This window comes from Protopterus annectens, chromosome 6.part0, assembly GCF_019279795.1.
Source record: "Protopterus annectens isolate FY-2018-M chromosome 6.part0, PAN1.0, whole genome shotgun sequence".
NCBI classification, from domain to species: domain Eukaryota; kingdom Metazoa; phylum Chordata; order Ceratodontiformes; family Protopteridae; genus Protopterus; species Protopterus annectens.
Window position 1 is genome coordinate 1,056,586,914 of NC_056737.1, and position 19,992 is coordinate 1,056,606,905.

At 42.7% G+C, this 19,992-nt stretch overlaps 1 protein-coding gene across 1 annotated transcript in view; it reads right to left on the reverse strand.

The window, feature by feature from the left end:
- The window catches only part of ZFYVE1 (zinc finger FYVE-type containing 1), a 568,277-nt gene that overhangs the window by 142,736 nt on the left and 405,549 nt on the right, over window positions 1-19,992 (reverse strand). The window contains exon 6 of the mRNA XM_044074669.1: window positions 6,980-7,077. Coding sequence (XP_043930604.1) covers window positions 6,980-7,077 — 98 coding nt within the window. The remainder of the gene's footprint in view (window positions 1-6,979; window positions 7,078-19,992) is intronic.

The following is a 19,992-nucleotide window of genomic DNA, read 5'->3' on the forward strand; positions in this document are numbered from 1 at the left end:
GTTTTTGCATTTAAGTTACCTGTAACACATAGCATTTAAGTTACCTGGCACTTGCTCACTAAAGCAATTATATAAGTCAGCACTAAAAAATTAAAAGCACTACAACCTCACAAACTCCCCTTGAGTACCTTGTTCCCCATTGGCCCTTTTTTCAATTATAAAGGAATTCCCAATATTATTCTAGCATGTCCAAAGGTCAGTTGTCAATCTCCTCTCTGGTCCAGCTGGTGAATCTGGGAATCTTGAGGCAATGTTACAACTGCCTCATGTACACAGACAACCCTCTCCTCCTCCCAACAAATTCCAACACGTGAGAGATGCAACCATATAGCCAAACTGGAGGCTAAGCTCTCTCAACTCAGTACTGGCGTAACCAGTCAGGAGGAGAAGGAAACCACACTCACTACAATTCCAGTCTCACACAGACCTACCACGACAGCAAACCAAACACATAAACAGACAAAAACATACTCGGAGGCTCTAAATAAAAAACTGCCTAAGCAGCAGAGACCTCCAAAGCAGACACCAAAGCAACCGCTACCCCAAAACAAAACACGTGCAACACATAGCTCACAAAGCCAGTGTGCCGAACAGTCACAGCCCTTAAGGCTGAACAACACATCTGATACACTTGTAATAGGTGACTCTACAGTCAGGCACACTGACGTCCCGCTCACCAGGCTGAACAAGGAGAAGGTCACGGTGAGCTGCCTGTCGGGTGCTAGGATCCGCCACATAACACAAGCACTTAGGTCACTCCAAGGCAAGTACAAATATGACTCAGTCATTGTCCATGCTGGTGCGAATGACCTGAGACGTACCTCCCTGGACTACATGAAGAGAGACAGAGGAGCTCTCTGAGCATGTAGCCCAGGCCGGTATGACCCTGACCTTGAGTAGCATCTTACCCTCACCAAGAATGATGCCACAATATGAAGACAAGATGATCAATTTCAACAACTGGCTTAAGTATTGGTGTCATTCAAAGGGGATCCAATGCCTGTCAGCCTGGGATGACATGCTCGACAAGCCACGATGCTTCGCTAGGGACGGCTTGCACCTCGCACCCCTTGGCTTTTGGATATTGGCAAAGGCTCTTGCTACCCCCATAGTGAACTATTTTAGGCAAGGCTCAAAAGACAAACCCACCTCCATAGGTATCACAAGGGATAAGAAACTAGGAGTAATGCTACTCAACGCCAGGAAGTCTAAACCTCAAGATGCACGCACTTGAAACTCTCCTTAGCATGGAGAACATCGATATCTGTGCAGTAACAGAAACCTGGTTCAAGGCTCCAGAGAGCACCCCAGCACTACCAGGTTATACCTCATAACATGCTTTTCGGCCCCAAAACTTGGACCGAACCACAAAGGGGGGGGGGGAGTATCAATATTCATCAAAGATACCCACACCTCCAGGTTGGTGGCACAGCACGAAGCATCAGAGACTATCCATGTGCAACTAACAGAACTGCCTTCCAGTTTATAGCCTGCTACAGACCACCCTCCCAAACCCAGGAACCCCACTCGGCCTTCCTAAGAACACTGGAAAATATGAAGGTCTCTCCAAACACCATTATACTGGGTGACTTCAACTACCCAAACATAGACTGGGAGCATTACTCTAGCTCCAACACCCTAGCCCAAAGGTTCCTAGAATTTATAAACTCAAATGCTATGGAACAACTTGTTACCACTCCCACAAGAGAGGAAAACATACTGGACCTGATCATCACCAACATGGGGACTCTATGCTCCAGACCAGAAGTGTATCCCTCACTGGTAAGATCAGACCATAAACTAATCTCACTGGATATCCACATCCCGGCCCCACCCCCTGCCCAGAAGAACTTCTCTAAAGCAAATTTCACACTCCTCAAAACCGAGGTGGAATCCTTCAAAGCCTCCGGGCCTGTGGAAAATACGGCCCAGACTGCAGAATCCTTTATAAATGCATTCTGTGAACACCTTCAGGAATGCATGGATCATGCAATCCCAAATAAAACCAAGACCCAATCCTCCAAAGGCAGACGTCCTGTCTGGTGGACCCCAGCCATAAACAAACTATACAATACAAGGAGGAAGCTACTACACTGATAGAGCAAAATCCCAAAAAGGGAAGGCATCTCTGATCAGTATTAGCAAAAAACTACGGGCACTCATAAAATCGTCTAAGGCCAGCTTCGAGAGAAAAATTGCACAGGACACTAAGGATAATCACAAGGCTTTCTTTAGTTATGTTAGGAACCTGGGAGGAAATTCCCAGATATGCTCAGAATTAGTCCAAAATGACAAAAAATACACCGAACCCACAGACATTGCCACATCCTAGCTGACAGGTTCAGCACAACCCCCCCCCCCACCAAAAGGGCAAATATCTATCCCAGCAGAGTGCTGCCCCCCTGACATCTCAGATGCTCAGGTAAGAGCCGCCCTCTCCAAAGCAAAAAACACAGCATCAATGGAACCAGACGGTGTCCCGGGCTGCGTCCTACATGAACTCCAAGAAGAGCTAAACCCAAACATAAAACTACTGTTCAATCTCAGCCTTACTACAGGATATGTACCTAAAGAGTGGCGTACAGCAACAGTGGTCCCTCTCCACAAAGGTGGTGCCTCAACAGATCCTGGAAACTATCGCCCATAAGCCTGACTAGCTTGGTCTGCAAAGCTATGGAAAGGATCATCATGGACCTCATAAATAAAGATATTGGGGACCTACAGACACTGGGTCCTACCCAGTTCGGCTTTGTTAAGGGCAGATCCTGCCTCTTAAACCTGGTCAATTTCTTTGAAACAGTCACCAAGGCCATTGACGAGGGGAAGGTGGTCCACACAGCCTACCTGGACCTCGCAAAAGCCTTTGATACAATACCCCACTCGGGCATTATAGATAAGCTCACCACCTTAAATATAAACCCCTATGTCACTAGATGGGTTGCAAACTGGCTTAAGGACAGAACCCACATGGTTAGAATTGCTGGAGCCATGTCAGACTCCAAACTAGTTACAAGTGGCATCCCACAAGGCTCAGTCCTGGGACCTCTCTTGTTCGGTATATATTTCTCGGAGGTACAGGCCAACACAGAAGGATTGTGGCTGACCAAGTTCGCAGATGAATGCAAACTGGGTGCCATAATCGACTCTCCAGCCGACACAAGCATCCTCCAAAAGGGCCTCATAGAAACAGACAACTGGTGCCAGAGCCATGGCCTCAAGCTAAACGCCAAAAAGTGTATAGTCATCCCCTTTGGCAAAAACAAAGTGCCCACAAATTACCACATAGGTGGTAATCTATTAAGTACAGAAGAAGTAATTAGGGAACTGGGGACCCAAGTTGATAGCAATCTCTCATTTGACAACCACGTGGCCAAAGTGGTTAGAAAAACATTTTATATAGCCCACCTAATCATGAAGGGATTCACATCTAGATCAGGGGAGGTCATCATGCCTCTTTACTCATCCCTCATCAGGCCCATAATTGAGTACAATGCCCCTTTTGGGATGTACCTTACCAGACACCTGCAGCAACTGGAAAGACCCCAAAAGTACCTCACCAAGAGGATCAAAGGGCTCAAACAGATGCCATATGCTGCCCGGTTAAAGAAACTCCAGCTCTACTCAGTGGCATACCGCCTGCTCAGAGGCGATCTGTGCCTGACGTATAAAGCCATGTCCAACCCGGAATTAATAGACATGCTGCACCTCAGAAAATCCAAATCCCATCGAGCTACGCACTCAAGAGACTTGAACCTCAGCACTGAAATAAATAGGACATGCTGGAGGGACAGATTCATAACCCAGAGGCTCCCTTCACTCTGGAATAAAATCCCAGTCCAGGTTAGGCAGAGTCCCTGATTGACTCTCTTCAAGAGGAATCTTGATGAGTGGATGGGAGATCGTAGGTTTACCCCGGGTATCACTTCTGTGTCACTATTAGACAGAGGCACAGAATACTAACCTCGAAAAAGGGCATAGCAAAATTAATTTAAAATGGGTGGCGAAAGCCAAACACACTCTGGCTAGGCTTATAAATGTCCTAGGGCAGATAGTTTCATAGGTTCATACTAGGCTAAGTGTGGCAATAATACACGCAGAATAATGTTCAGGATGAGGAGTGAGGTTGAAGGACAGCAGGAATTTAGTAATTTATGTAATGTTGGACTGATAACAGTTATAAGGAAAGAAAATAAATGTGATGTATAATGTTTGTAAATGGAAAAAAATGTTAATATGGGTTTTTTTCTCTTCTGTTAATGTATCTTTGCCAATGTCTTAAGTGATAATTTAATAAAGGTATTAAACATTTATTTGACATGATCCTTCCATGAAGCTCTGAATTATTTGCTTTGTTTCTCTCTACGTATTCAGTTATTCTTTTAATCTCAATAACTCAGTAAGCTTTCTTCTAAACACTTAAACCAGGTATTACTAGTGTCTTGCAGGACATTACAAACTTTCAGACTCAACCCTTCAGCAGTCCTCAAGCAGGATATAACAAAATAACAAAAAAAATAAATACTATATACAGGAAAACAACAGGCAGGAATCCACGCAGTCTTTTATTCACCTCTCTAGCAGGATACAGTGAGACACTGCTCATCCGACAGGAACTACTTTTCAGAGAAATCTGATTAGATAAACTAAACAAACTGAACTGGCACTTCCTGAAAACTTTCTCAACAGGACAGCCCCTCCCCCTTAACTCCCAGTTCAAAGGACTTTGTCAACCATACCTTCTTAACTAAAATAGCTAATTCATAGGTTCATAGGTGTGTACACTAGGCTAATGACCCTGGAGCCTTTACAAGCCTAGCCCATAGGATCACCCTAGCATTGTGCCACCCGACATTAGTTCCCAGTGCCTCTGTTGATTAGAGCCACTGGAGTGATCCCGGGGATGAATTTTCTACTTCCCATCCACTCAAAAAGAATTCTCTTGAATACAGCCAGTGAGGTGCTCTGTTTGACATGTATGGGAAGTCTATTCCATAACATGGGCAGTCTCTGGGTTATGAGCCTGTCTCTCCAGCATGCTCCGTTGATTGTGGTAATGAGGTTGAGGTCTCTGGAGTATGTGATGCGGAGGGATTGGGATTTCTTTAGATGCAGCATTTCTAACAGAGCTGGGTCAGACATGGCTTTGTAAGTCAAGCAGAGACTGCTTCTAAGTAGGCAATATGACACAGAGAATAGTTGAGTTTTTTTGAGTCTGTCCATATAGGACAAGTGTTTAAGGCCTAGGATCCATCTTTGTGAGGTATGTTTGCGGCCTCTCCAGTTGTTGCAGGTGTCTAGTGAGGTACATGCCAAATGGGGCACTGTACTCAATAACTGGCCTAATGAGGAAGAGTAGAGGGAGACAATGACCTCTTTCCTCCTGGATGCAGAACCCTTAGTAATGAGATGTACCACATAGAAGAACTTTCTGACCACAGTGGCAATGTGGTGGTCAAAAGAGAGGTTGCTATCAACCTGTGTTCCCAGATCTCTTGCAAAGCTTTCTTTGTTCAGTGGACTACTATCGATGTGGTAATTCATGGGAAACAAGTTTTTCCCAAAGGGGATGATGACACATTTTTTGGCACTGAGTTTAAGGCCATGGTTCTGACACCAGTTGTTGGTCTCAGTGAGGCCTTTCTGCAGGATGTCAACATCACTTGGGGAGTTAATAATAGCTCCCAACTTGCAATCATCTTCGAACTTTGTCAGCCAGAGTTCTGGACTTCAGAGAAGTAGATACCAAACAGGAGATTATGCCTAGGAGGGGATCACAATTATTTCCTATTGCTGAAGCTGTCTTTTTGTTTTGTCTAATTATGCTTTTTTTCACATTGTCATCTTAATAATATTCAGTAAATTAATGGAGATGTCAACAGACTCTTCGTCAAAAAGGGATACCAAATTTAGATGTCACAAAACTTGGGGTAGGTATCAAATTTTTCTGTAAGTGTGACTTCACTTTGTTTTGTTCGGCTGACTTGCGTTTTGTTGAAAAATAGACAAGAATAACTGGCAAACCCAGTCAATACTGCTGACTTGTTCACTTTAGTTTTAGCCCTTATAAAACTCCTAATTATGTAAAAAGACTAGCATCTGTTCACACATCAAAAGCATTTCTCATAAATGGATTTCTTACTTGCCCTTCCCCTTTTGTTGTACTGAGTAGATGAATTTTTGAAGAAGAGTCTGTTGACATCTCCATTAATTTACTGAATATTATTAAGATGACAATGTGAAAAAAAAGCATAATTAGACAAAACAAAAATACAGCTTCAACAACAGGAAATAACTGTGATCCGCTCCTAGGCATGCAAAGAACAGTTTGAATGCTTCTTAACAGAATTTGAAGAAAATTAAATCCTGTCTTACTAGACCTGCTCCTCCTCAAAAACACTGATAATTTCAAGAATATTCAATCAGAAGTTCTCATCTTAAAATGCAACATAAAAAGGACTTCAAGGGTAAGGTTCACCAGTATGCGAAGGATTCCCTCCCTGTCGAACTTCCCTTGCATGTTAAACAGTCTAAAACTTTGGCCTCTTTCAGGTCAAGTCTTGGGATTACATTAATTTACTTCCAGGATTAGAAGTAGGGTCCTTATCAAGAAGCATGAGAAATCTGCTGGATATATTCTACTGGAAGCATTACAAGGCTCCATATGGTCATTCGGAACACCTGCTTAACACTAACCTATAACCTAGGTCAGTGATACAGCATATGCATGTACTTCTAACTTCTAACTACTTAGGCAAACAGAACTGGATTTATCTCATCTATTATTTAGGAACAAGTTAAAAACATGTGGCTTCTCTTCTCTCATGAAAAGGAAGGGATACTCAAATTAATTTATTCTCAATGCATTCAAACCAAATCAGACTGCAATTACTGAGACAGCTAGTGAGAAACACAGACCAAGAAAAAAATGAGAAAGAAGTTTATTTTAATTACTGACTGCCCTAAATGTAGTGGCACTTACCCTGACCAGGCGTACTTTGCTAGGCCAATCCACGGAGGGTCACAAGACGCAGATGTTTTCGGTACCACTATGACCTCCTTACCTCCTTCATAGCAATTCTGTAAAACAAGCAACAAAAGTAAAGCTTTTTTTTTTTAATGTAGACACTAACAGTTAAATTCATTAGGTCTGTTATCAATAACAGTAATCATGTCTATGACACAGTGTAGAAAATTTGATTGGAATCTCAGAGACCTAGAGGCAGTGGGTTGTAACCATGAGGCATAAAAGAAGTCACGAATTGGCAGGGCAAGGTAGTAATGAGCCATAAACATGTGCTAGTTGTGGGCAGTGCTGCTGAGTGACTACAAGGCATGCTTTTTCACCCACATGATGGGTCTATACTGACTATGTGACCTTCAATGCTCAACTGACCTGTCGGAGACTAACTGAAGAAAAACACAGAAGCAAGACCCTAATGCCTGCTGGCACTGCATCACAAGATGACTACCATGAATAAATCAGAAACGCATTCAGAAACCTTGGACATTATGCAAGATTCAGAAACAGTCTGGTTTGAAATGTGTGCAATTCCAATAGTTCTCAACCTGTTTTAGTGCTGAAGTTAAATGAGGGCAGGGCAGTAGATTTCACAATATCAACTGACTGTAATAAGGCCTCCTTCAGTAAACTGCTGTTAAGATTTCCTTTCCTGATATTCCCCATCTTAGCAGGGACACACAATTCTACTAGCTCACATCATGTATTCTTTCATCTAGGATGGTGCCCTCAAGCCCCTGTGCTCCACAGTTTAAATCCCGTACAGTCACCAAGTGCACCAGGAAAAAAAAATGAACAAGGAAATAAAAAAGTTGTGTCCACTTACCATAAATGCAGATGTTCAAGCATCTTCGCTGTTGCAGCAAAAATTTCTTGGGATTTCCTGCTATGGAAGCCCATGGCTAGCCTGAATACAGGAGACTTTTTCCCACTCCACCAGGCCCGACAAACATTCTCTCCTCCAAAGTGAAGGTATAAGAGTCATCGGATGATGCCATATTCTCAGGTCTTTCTTGCCTCCCCCCAGGGCTGGAGCTCCCCCCATTATCCAAGCCCTAAGCCAACAGAACAAAATATACATACTATTCCCAGCAGGATAGGGTTAGGAAGACTACAGGGGGAGATAAATGGGGAGGGGACATAAAGGGAAAGATACAGGGGTGTTTACCCCCAACCCATAACTGAAACAGAGGAGATGGATGGAGGGAAAGATTACTTCAACAATAAAAACACTCAAACATCTACCTTTATGGTAAGTAGACACAAATGTACTATGTTCACCGTGTTTCACTGCTGCAGTAACAGCTCTGTGGGAGGATTCCTGAAACAGAAGATGAGTGGTTGGAGAGATGGGAGACAAGAAGAGGACAGAAGGCCCTGCAGAACTACAAAGGCAAATCTGGCTCTGAATTTGGAAGTTGCAGCATTTTATAAAGGTGTGAACTGTGGACCAAGTGGTTATCCCCAGAATTTCTTTGGTGGCACTCTACTGATGGCAGCCATGGCAGCTGTAGCTGTGGTGGAATTAATTCTAACTTGATCTAGCACCTTCTTATCACAGTGCCTATAACAAAAAGTGATGCACTTGGAAGCAGTCTGTTTGTAAACATGTTTAGCCAATTTATCTAATGCAAAGTCGAAAAGAATTGGTTTGACTTTTGAAATTTTTGTCTTTGCCTGGTAATACTTGAGCTGCCTGTTTACATCCAAGGAGTGAAATGTTCTTCCTCCTCTGTTGTTTGGGTTTGAAAGAAAGCAGTATGGTATGATTCATAGAGAGCAGTAACCAACATGGGCATAAAAGTGAGGTTAGTCCTAAAAAAGACTCTCTCCAGGTAAAATCTAAGAAAGGTTACTTTACACATCAGTGCCTGTTATTCAGAGATTCTTCTAGCTGAAGTAACAGCGACTAACAATGCAGTTTTACAAGATAAGAGTTTGACTTCAGCAAAGGCTGCTGTCTCAAAAGGTGGTAGAGTGTGCTTCTCCAGTACAAAACTGGAGTCTCAGGAAGGTGCAAGCCCTCTCTTGGGTGGCCATAAGATGGACGATGCCTTTAAGGAACAGTTTCATCACAGGTTCTGAAAACAAAGAGGGTTACATGGGAAGGCAGGCCGGGATGGTAGAGGCATGAAATTTAATGGAAGAACGATAGAGATGTGTTGTGAATAGTTCAAACAGATAGGGAATGCTCCCATGGATCTAACCTATCTGAGGCTGTTGACCCTTGTTCTGGGACCAAACAGTAAATCTTTTCCATTTTGAGATGTTAAGATTTTCTAGTGTTGGGTATTTTGGCCTCTTTCAAAACAGATAAAATGTCCTTCTTGAAGAGCTGATCCTGAGGGGAAAAGGATCATTTCAATGACATCATCCAGACTGCCAACATCTGGGTCGTCAGGCTAGGGTGTTTAGCAGTCCCTTGTTCTTGATCAAGACATCCACCTCCTTTGGAAGCAGCAAAGGTTCTTGTCTGTAATAGAGGGAACCAATGTTGCTCTGGCCAGGAGTGCAATCACGATCACTCTCAGCCCTTCCTCCTTGATCTTTATCAGTAACCTGGGGATGAGACGTGTGTGTGTGGGGGGGGGGGGGTACAGAAATGGACCTGTTCATGGGAACAGCAAGGCATTCATCCTCCAGGCCCACTTGTCTTTTGCATTTGAACAATAAATTAAATGCCTGTTTTCTTCTAATGCAAAAGAAAAGTCTACGTCTGGCACACCACAACCTTGTTATCTTGGTGAAAATGGTTCTTTTTAGTATGCATCCATTGGGGTCTGTAGCAGACTTGCTATGGTTGTCTTGCCAGACTGTTGTTCTCCTCTGGGGAACTGTGCTATTAAGTGCAATCCAATGTCTTGTGCCACTTCCCAAAACTGCATAGCCAGGTGGCAGACTGGGTAAGATTGGCCTGGTTTCCAAAAATGTTTGAATGCCATCACGCCCCTGTACTTTGCCATAATTTTCTTTTGACTGATGAGGCTTTGGAGCAATGTTGTCTCCCACCGGCTTTGTGCCTGAACACCCTTCCAAATGTGCAATGGCTTCCTACATGGCACCGAAAGGGGACTCCCTTGTTTTGTAAGCAGGTTTCTATTCACCATGACAGCTCTTTTTTAGGCGTGTGAGAAGCTTTATCTTGAAGCTGAGAGGGTGCTTGTGCTGGCACCACACATTTTTAGGTACTACTGTGTTTCCCTCATGTGCGGCTTGGCTGTAAGGATGCAGAAAGCCATATGTCCCACAGCCCTGAGCATCTCTCTGACCGTCACTGATAACTGTGGCAAGGTGGTTGGAAGTACTTGGTCGTGACTAGAACTTTTTCTTGTGTGAGAAAGGCCATCTGTTTTTCTTTATCTAGCAGGGCTCCTAAGAACACCAGGGGTTAGACTGGATTTTCTTGTGTTGACAGAGAAACTCTGGTTTAAGAAGCAGGTCATAGTAAAGTGTAGAGAAACTTCCAGGTCCTCCATGGATTTTGCTTAATTAGGCAATCATCTAAATAGGAGCAGAACTGCATACACCTCTTGTCCTGCAGTAGGCAACTACTGCAGCCAGGTATTTTATGAACACTCTGGAAGCAGTAGATAAGCCACAGGGCAATGTACAAAACTGAAAATGATTCTCGTTGCACTGAAATGAAGACATCTCTTGTGGAATTTTGCTATAGAAATGTGGAAGAAAGTGTTTAGATGTATGATGATCATGAAAGATTACAAAGAAAGCATGGGTTGGAGCTTTTAAAGAGAGCAATCTGAATTTGGGGACCACCATCTTAGTAAGTCTAGGATACATCCCCACAATCCTTTTTGTACTGGGACTATACAAAATCTTAACTAGTACCTTTTTTTTCCCTTTTCTCCCAGGGGAATTAGTTCTATGGAGACTTGTTCTAGAGGTAATATGACTTGGGCCTGAGCTGGCCTTTTGGGACAGATGAAATAAATGCTGGATTTGGGAGGGAAAGCACATTGCAGTTTGTAATTTGCACTTTGGATATGAAGGCTCCATTGGTCCTAGGTAATGTCTAGCCACTTTTTCAAGTAAAGGGAAAGTCTTCCTCCCAACTTCATGGGTGTGCGTGAGGGGCTGGTATGACATTTAAAGGAGGGGTACAGGGAGATGCTCGGCTGAGTAATGATTGCTCCCTGCGGGACCCTTGTGGAAGGGGTCTGATAGTCTAGGTCTTTGGCCATTTTGCAATCTTATTTGTTGTCTAAGTAGTCAAGTCTCGCCTGGTTTACCTCCTTCTCAGTCTTGACAGAGATGCAGGAAAGGTCTAGGGCTTAATAGAGTAATTTCTAGTAAACCTCAAGGGCTATACCCGGAGAAAGTCCTTGACAGTCTGAAGGGACATAGTTTTGTCCTACAGGTTCTTAAACTTAATATGTGCCTTGGCTCTACACAGAAAATCCTCATCCAGAGGTGCATCCAGGATTTCTGATTTTACATACTTCTGAAGTGGCTTCATAACCAAATGTCTCTCCTAATTACAGACCCTGAAGCTGCTGCCCTGCTAAATGCTTCCAAAGCCTCAAAGTCACAATGCAAAGAATGTTTTGCTACTCAGGAATAGGAGTTGCAGAGTTCTAACAATTCCATGTGGACATCTCTATCCTCCATTTCCTCTAGTTTTTTTTTCATTTGGTCCAGGAGGGTTTCCTGGAACTGGACCATATAAAATTGACAGTTGAGAGCTTTTATACCAGGGTAGCAGAAATGTATACCTTCTTGCCATATCTATCCATGGTTCTACCCTCTTTCTCATTAGGCAAGGGGCTTCTAGAGGTGCTGCCTTTGGGCCTGAGGAAAACACCTCATGGGCCACTACACATTTTTAAAGAAATGTCTGTGAGAATCCAGCAACCAATAAAACATCTGGCTTCCTAGGAGCAGGTGGTTGTGAGTCAGGCTGCCAGGAAGAATCCAGGATAACATCATCCACAACCTGTAATAATGGAGGAATGGCCACAGGTTTGATCGTAGAAAGCCCAATAAATTCTCTCTTCTTAGACTGAGGGTAATCCTGAGCCCCCCCAACTGAAGAACTTGTTCATCTTGTGGAGGGTCTTTCCAAAGGTGAAATCCTCAGGTGGTGAGGCTGAGACAATGTTTTTGTCACACTCAAGCATATGGCAATGAAAAAATGCGGTCAGTTTATGCTAACTCAGCTTCAAAGTCATAAGAATCAGTAGACTCATGGAGGAAATGTCCCTCTTCTTTATGACAAGAGAAGATCCTGTAGCAGAGGTCCTACCAGGGCTCAGCTGCCTAAATCTCATGAAATCCATGAGATCCTCAGCCAGCCTGACAAGGTCCTGAATAAAGCACAGAAGGCCTGGGCTGTGGCAAACTAAACTTGTGTTTGGTCTCATGTGTGGCACCAGTTGTAGTTGGCCCAAGCCAAAGTCGGGCAGCTGCAGTCTGTGGTCAGTCAGCTAAGGTTTCCTCTATGGCTCTGGAGATGCTGTCTTGTCCCATTGATAGGATTGGGATAGACGTCTGAAGCCAGGGTCTGCAAAGAGATCTCAGACCCATCCAACACTCACGGTCCTTCAGCATACACAAATGCTGAGGGACCAACAGCATAGCAAACCCCTAAATGGTATTGCTAGAAGCCTTGATCATATACTCTGTTAGAAGTGATTGTGAAAATGTCTCTCCTACTTCGATAATCACGAGCCTAGGTGGACTAATTCATAGCAAACAGCTATCATCCAGTACCCAGAGTGTCTCTGAATGCTGCTTTCTTTGAGGAAATACAGACTCAGCCAGCCCAGTGGACGCCATAGTGCATATGGGTCCCAATGCTCCCGTTCCTTCTATAAAGACTTTTCCAACAATTCTGTCCTATACTTACTTACTCTGGATTGAAACAGACACTGTGTACAGTTGAGAAGGGCATGCTACAGGCCCAGGCAAAAAAGTCAGACAGTGTGGAAGTCCACGAGGGACTTTTTTCTCACACTCTGAACAAACATTTGTCTTAATTATTGACATCTAACAAAGTTTAAATAGTGATACAGAAAAATCTTTTGCATTCTAAGCTCTGGCTTCAAATCGATCAACAACACTGTGAAGGTTTCTTCAGGCTATGACAGCAAGAAAGAACTAAGAGTACAGCATCAGACAACAAATCTTATACCGTGATGTCCAGATGCTGGTAGGGAGAAAGCACTGGGCCTAAAGGAGGGTAAAGTATTTAGCCAACCAAGGGCTTCCACAGCAGAAATCTACTGCAATAGTGAAACACGATGAACATCATAAAATTAAGTATTCACCTGACTTGCAACAAAATTCTTCAGCAGATGCTGCATGGGCTTCTCATTTACAAGCAGATGTGCTGAGTTCATATCTGCTGCATCTGACTTCAAACATCCACAGCAGTAGGTAAGTACAGATCTATCCGGAGTGGTCATACACAAGTATCTTGACAAAACTGCCTAAAATCTGGTCAGATTTTTTAAAGTTCTAAATAAATATTTTTTCTGTGTAAGACAAAGCTCCCCATCATCCACTGAAGAGTACCCTTCATGTCCATGCTGCTTACTACAATCTTAAGGTGACTGTACTTTGGGATAGGAAGAAAATATAACAGTGACTTTAACACTTTTACTCCACCTGCTTTAATTTTGGATTAATTTACTGAAATCAAAATTAAACAGGATGGAATTCCACCAACTAACCTGCTCCCTGTAACTGTTTAGGAGGATCCCAAGCAGTACAAATTTTAAACTTCCCAGAGGTCAGAGCTTCAGTAATGTCAGTGGTTTGATAGGTACCATACCCACCTTTGATAATGGAAGCTCATCAGATTTTGGGGTTCTATGCCCATACCCAGTGACTAGATTCATTTCTCCAATTCTGCCACTGCAATGCAACAGAGATGTTGCTGTCCTTTGGATGAGATGACAAATTGAGGTTCCAACTGCCTCAGCCATCTGTTGTTCAGGCGGATGCTAAATAAATCCACTGCATTTATCAAAAATAGTGGGCAAATCTCCCTAGTACTCCAGACAAATTTCCTCTAGTCAGTATGAATACCACATCAGGTCTCCCCTGAAAGTAGGCCATGACTCAAACAAAAAACATACATACATAGATAAAAATAAAACAATAAACACCTGAACATGGAGACAATTAACTCACAAGTAGAAAGAGATGTGCATGCCTTGACATCACACACAAGGTTTACTTACAGAAATGTTAGTGCTGAGGAACTATAGCTGGTACCACCTATGACATCACAAACAGTTTTCGTATACATGTACCAGCGCTGACAACCTGGAGGTACCATTTGTAACATCATGCATAAAGTTCATTTACAAATGCACTAGTGCTGAAGAATATGAGGTACCATCTCTTACATCACGCATCTGATGGGAAGAGTGGAAGAAAATTGAGTAACTTGAGAAAAACTTACACACAGACAGGAAGGACATGCAAACTCAAAGACAATAACCAGAGATCAGGAGTGAACCCCAGACCGTGATGCACAGATTTTTCCAATGAATGACCATTTCATACTCCTCTTTCCATTCAATGCTTCTGGCTAGCTGGGTATTCAACTGGAGATCGTGCTCTTCAGGAAAATCAATCAATTCCCCTTCTACCACTTAAGCACCTGAATACCAAAACAAAGTCTGTTTTACCTCCTGCACTTTAGTAGTCATATAGTACAATATAATAGATTTTATTTTTGCCAGTTCCTCAAATGTAGCAATTAAAACAAATGAACCAGCTAACACAGCACTGTATAAAACACTTGTTTCATTTAAAAAGAAAAAACAGTAAAAGGTATGTAACAGATGAGCGCTTTCACATCAAATGTGCCTCATCAGATCTAAAACAAAGTAGCAAGCAGGGCTTAAATACAGTCAGGAAAGTAAATCACCTGGTTAAGTCACGTGACCTCAGCAAGGGTTTTAAAAGTATATGCTCATTTAATCCCTTCCCTTTGTCAGACTAAAATTAACATCCATTTAACTTCTAAGCATTCTGTTTTTGTTTTAATAGCACCTCCTCTGGCTCCTGCAGTCAATAATTCCAAAACTAAAAACTTAAAGAGTGTTTAATACGGGTTCCATTTTGTCTAATGCGTTTTCGTCAACACATGTAGGTCAAACAGGCAAAACAGCGAAGCAGCTGTTCAGCAAATTCTTTCCCTGGGAAAGAAGTCGCTTGACTGCTTCGTTGCTTTGCTTGTTCTGGAGTGTAGTGTGGTCCTTTGTCCGGTATAGCTCCCGAGTGTGATTGTGCAATAGTTACTGACCTTAAGGTTAGGGTGCGGGTTAAGGTAAGTGCATATGTATGAAAGTGCTTAGTGTTTTTTATTTTGCGTTAGATGTATGGTTGAGTTACGTGTATATGTGTTTTCAGCTATTTACTTTTGTTTGGGGGGGTAGGATTAGCGTTAAGGCAAGTGTGTTTGTGTTTGGAACTGTTTATATAAATGTGCGAGAGTTACTGACCTTAGAGTTAGGGTGCGGGTTAAGGTAAGTGCATATGTTTTAAAATGTTTACTGTTTTTTTTTTTGTTTTCCACCGTTAGATGCATGGTTGGGTTACGTGCATATGTGTATTTTGTTTACTGTTATTTGGGGGGTATAATTAGGGTTAGGGTATGTGTTTGGAAGTGTTTAATGTTTTTTTTTTTGGGGGGGGGTTGGAACAGCGATTTCTTTCCCTAGGAAAGAAATCGCTGTTCTGTGGTTTCGACATTTTCAGCATTGGCTGAATATGTGTCGATGAAACACCGTTCGCTGTTTTCACTGTTCAGTGTTTTAATATGAACCCTTTAATACCAGTGTTACAAATATGCTTATATAAAGCATTACTACTGCCACATCTGCTTATTTCATACAAGTGCTCCCTGATACGATTCTTCAACATTTGATTACCAACATAGTAACATCCACACTGATCACAAACAGCTAAGTAGACCAGGTTGCTACTAGTGCAGTCGGCATAAAAATTGAATTTAAAAGTCCAGTAACAGGATGTAAAAAAGTATCATCAATTTGAATTTACTTACACGTTACGTAATCTGCATGGATGTGTCACTTTCCTAACTGAAATACAGGGTCTGTTGCTAACCTAGAGGTTTGTGGCACAGCAGTTTCTTAATGGAACTATTATTCCTTTAGCAAAAGTGTGGAACTTCAAAGGAAGTCCCTGCATCTGGTATCAGTAGTCAAAATATGCCAGTGCTTCCTATTAATATCACAGATGGGTTGAATGTCATTGAACAGGTAATACACATTCTAAAATCATTTATGTTATTATTCTGTCTTGCCACAGTGTTAAAACTATAGTTAGAAAAACAGGGTCTAGCCAAATCATTTCTATATGACAGAACCTCATCACGCACCATCCGTATCTCATATTCAGAGTAGCCCCCAGAGCGAAAGTCCTCACTCAAGGTATCAAAAGAAGAAAGCATATTCTCATCATTTCTATTCAGTCTTGCATGTCTATAAAATTGCCCTTTCAGCACATTACGCTTTACATACTTTGGATGCATGCTCTGGTAGTGCAGTGTGTCAACTTTCTTGCATGTTTTTCTATAGAGCAGAGTATCAAAACCATCATGGGTAGTCAAGCTACAAACATCAAGAAAATGTATAGAGTTTCAGGAATGCTCTAATGTTGGAGATGTTGTTTTGGAACTAGAGCACTCTAGTGCTGACTCACGGGAGTTTAAGGCCATTTTCAGAGGTATGCAGAATAATTTGTTTAAACACAAACAGCTGCAGTGGCAGAGACTGCATTTAGAGGCATGCTAACACCATAAAATTGTTCCAAGGGGCCTGAGGGTGTTAAGGATGCCAACATATGGCAACACGTATCCCTCACTGCTGAGAACATGCCAGAAACTACACCTTGAACTTAGCTTTAATTATATTAAGCTTCTGCTGAGATTCTTTCAACCAACTGAGTCTTCCGTTCTTTGTGACATTAGGAAAGGAACTGATAGAATTAATAACTTTTATGTCTCAGCATCCTGCAAGCATAAGGTTGATTATCTATTTGTTGATAGTGGTTCGTATGAGAAATGACTACAAGAGGTCAAAAGGAAGAAACTGACCAGGGATATGGCAGATTTTCGGGATGGCCATGTTTTTCGGTGGCCGAAAACAGATATATGTTTGACACCTGCTTCACATTCATTAAGAAGCGTTTTGAATGGTAAGGACTCTAATTCTGCTTATTTGACCAAAACAGTTCATAGGTGTGCACTAGGCTAATGGTCCTGGAGCCTTTACAAGCCTAGCCCATAGGACTATCCTGGCATCGTGCCACCTGACCTTAGTTCCCAATGCCTCTGTCAAGTAAAGCCATTGCAGTGATGATCCCTGGGGTGAATTTTCTATTTCCCATCCACTCATCAAGATTTCTCTTGAAGAGGGTCAGTGAGGTGTTATGCTTGACATGTATGGGAATTCTATTCCATAGCATGGAGAGTCTCCGGGTTATAAATCTGCCCCCCCAGCATGTTCTGTTGATTGTGGTAATGAGGTTGAGGTCTCTGGAGTGTGTGGTGGAGAGATTGTGATTTCTTTAGATGTAGCATTTCTAACAGAGCTGGGTCAGACATGTCTTCATAAGTCAAGCAGAGATCGCCCCTAAGTAGGCTATATGATAGAGAGAATAGTTGGAGTTTTAGAGTGTCCATATAGGACAAATGTTTAAGGTCTAGGTTCCTCTTTGTGAGGTACTTTTGCGGCCTCTCCAGTTGTCGCAGCTGTTTAGTGAGGTACATGCCAAATGGGGCATTGTACTCAATGATTGGCCTAATGAGGGAAGAGTAGAGGGAGACAATGACCTTTTTCTTCCTGGATGCATATCCCTTAGTAATGAGATGTGTCACATAGAAGGACTTTGACCACAGTGGCAATGTGGTGGTCAAAAGAGAGGTTGCTGTCAACATCGCTGTTGTAATTCAGGACAACCAGGTTTTTCTCAAAGGGAATGACAACACATTTTTTGGCATTGAGCTTAAAGCCATGGTTCTGACACCAGTCATTGGTCTCAGTGAGGTCTTTCTGTAGGATGTCAGCATCACTTGGGGAGTTAATAATAGCTCCCAACTTGCAAGAGTCTGTGAACTTTGTCACCCAGAGTCCCTTCGTGTTGGCCTGGACTTCAGAGAAGTAGATACCAAACAGGAGAGGACCCAGGACCGAACCCTGTGGAACTCCACTCGTGACCGGTCGGCAGTCTGACTTGGAGTCAGCTACTTTCACACTGTGGGTTCTACCTGTGAGCCTGTTTGCAACCCACCTAGTCATATTGGGGTTGATGCCTAGCTTAGTGAGTTTTTCTATGATTCCTGAGTGGGGAATGATATCAAAGGCCTTGGCCAGATCAAGGTAGGCTGTATGAACCACCTTGCCTTCATCTACAGCTCTAGTGACTGACTCAAAGAAGTTGACCAAGTTGAGCAGGCATGATCTACCCTTCACAAAACCAAAGTGTGTGGGATCCAGAGTTTGGAGATTCCCTATAGCCTTGTTTATTAGGTCCATTATGATGCGTTCCATAGCTTTCCATATCAGACTCATCAGGCTAATGGAGCGATAGTTCCCAGGGTCTACAGTCGCTCCTCCTTTGTTGAGGGGCATGACTGTAGCAGTGCGTCATTTGGTAGGGACAAAGCCTGAGCTGAGGCTGTGATTGAACAGGGCACACAGGTGAGATGCCAGTTCACTCTGTAGTTCATGTAGAACACAGCCAGGGATATTGCCAGGTCCCATAGAAGCTGTATTCTTGGCGTTGGACAGTGCTGTTTTAACCTGTGCAGCAGTAATACTGGGTGCCTGGCAATCTACTGGTATTGTGACTGGTCCCTTAGGGAGGAGAGAGTTGCTGAAGTGTTACAAGTAGATGTTATTAGAACCTGACAATGAACCCTTTAATGGGAAGGAAACTGCTCCTGCCTCCAAGTCTGACAGTGTGACTTATTCTGCATCGTACTCACATAATAATCTAACTCGTCAGACTATTCCCACTAGAGCAAGCGAGACTGCAGCATCTAAGAAAGTCCCGAGTCATGACACCTAGGACATATTGCAAGCCAAAGAATCTGGTTCTGCTAGCTTGAATTCACAGTCTGCTGCCACCCCTTTTTTTTTTTTTTTTTTTTTACAGCTGCAACTATCCGAAATGGTGAAAATGAACAGATACGAGGGGAGAGGGGGGGGATCACACAGTCAGAACAGATTTGATCGAAAGAGACCACAGGTGTCAGGGCAACTGGAACTAGGGCCAGATGTAAAGAGCAAGATTCCACAAGCCTAGTGGTTAATGTATCTTCCTTGACTCGGAGTAATGAACAACATGAGGTACTCAACAAGGGTCTTTCTTTTACTCCTGCTAGAGGTTCATCCTTACAGGAGGTCCTCACTGACTTAAGACTGTTTGTTCAAAAGATCTTGCTTAGGACTCTTTATGATAATAACGCTTATGAGGACAGTGGCTTTAGGAAGCCTAGCCAGTTTGTTCCGATCAACTCTCATTTGAATGAGGCATTTTTAAAGCTATGTGAACCTGACATTTATGAGTTCATGAGACAGAAACATTGTAGGAGGTTTCATAACCTTCCTGACGTTCAGTTTAAAGCACTTTTTGAGTTGATTCAAATGAGCATGTTCATGTGCGCCCTGCAGATAAAGGTGGTGCCATTGTGCTTATGGATGCTACTAAATATCTTGAAAGTATGCATTTAATGCTAAATTATGCTGATACTTATACTGAATGCCATAAAAGTGACATTGCTAAGGTTATTTAGAATGTACATAATAGAATTCATGAACTGTTAACTGAAGGTGTAGTAAGCAGAGATTTGTATGGTTACTTTTATGGCTGAATTTCCTACTATTCCAGTGCTACATGGCCTTCCTAAGATTCAAAAGTGTTTGAGTAACCCACCCACGAGACCCATTGTCTCGGGCCATCGGTGGGTAAGTGAA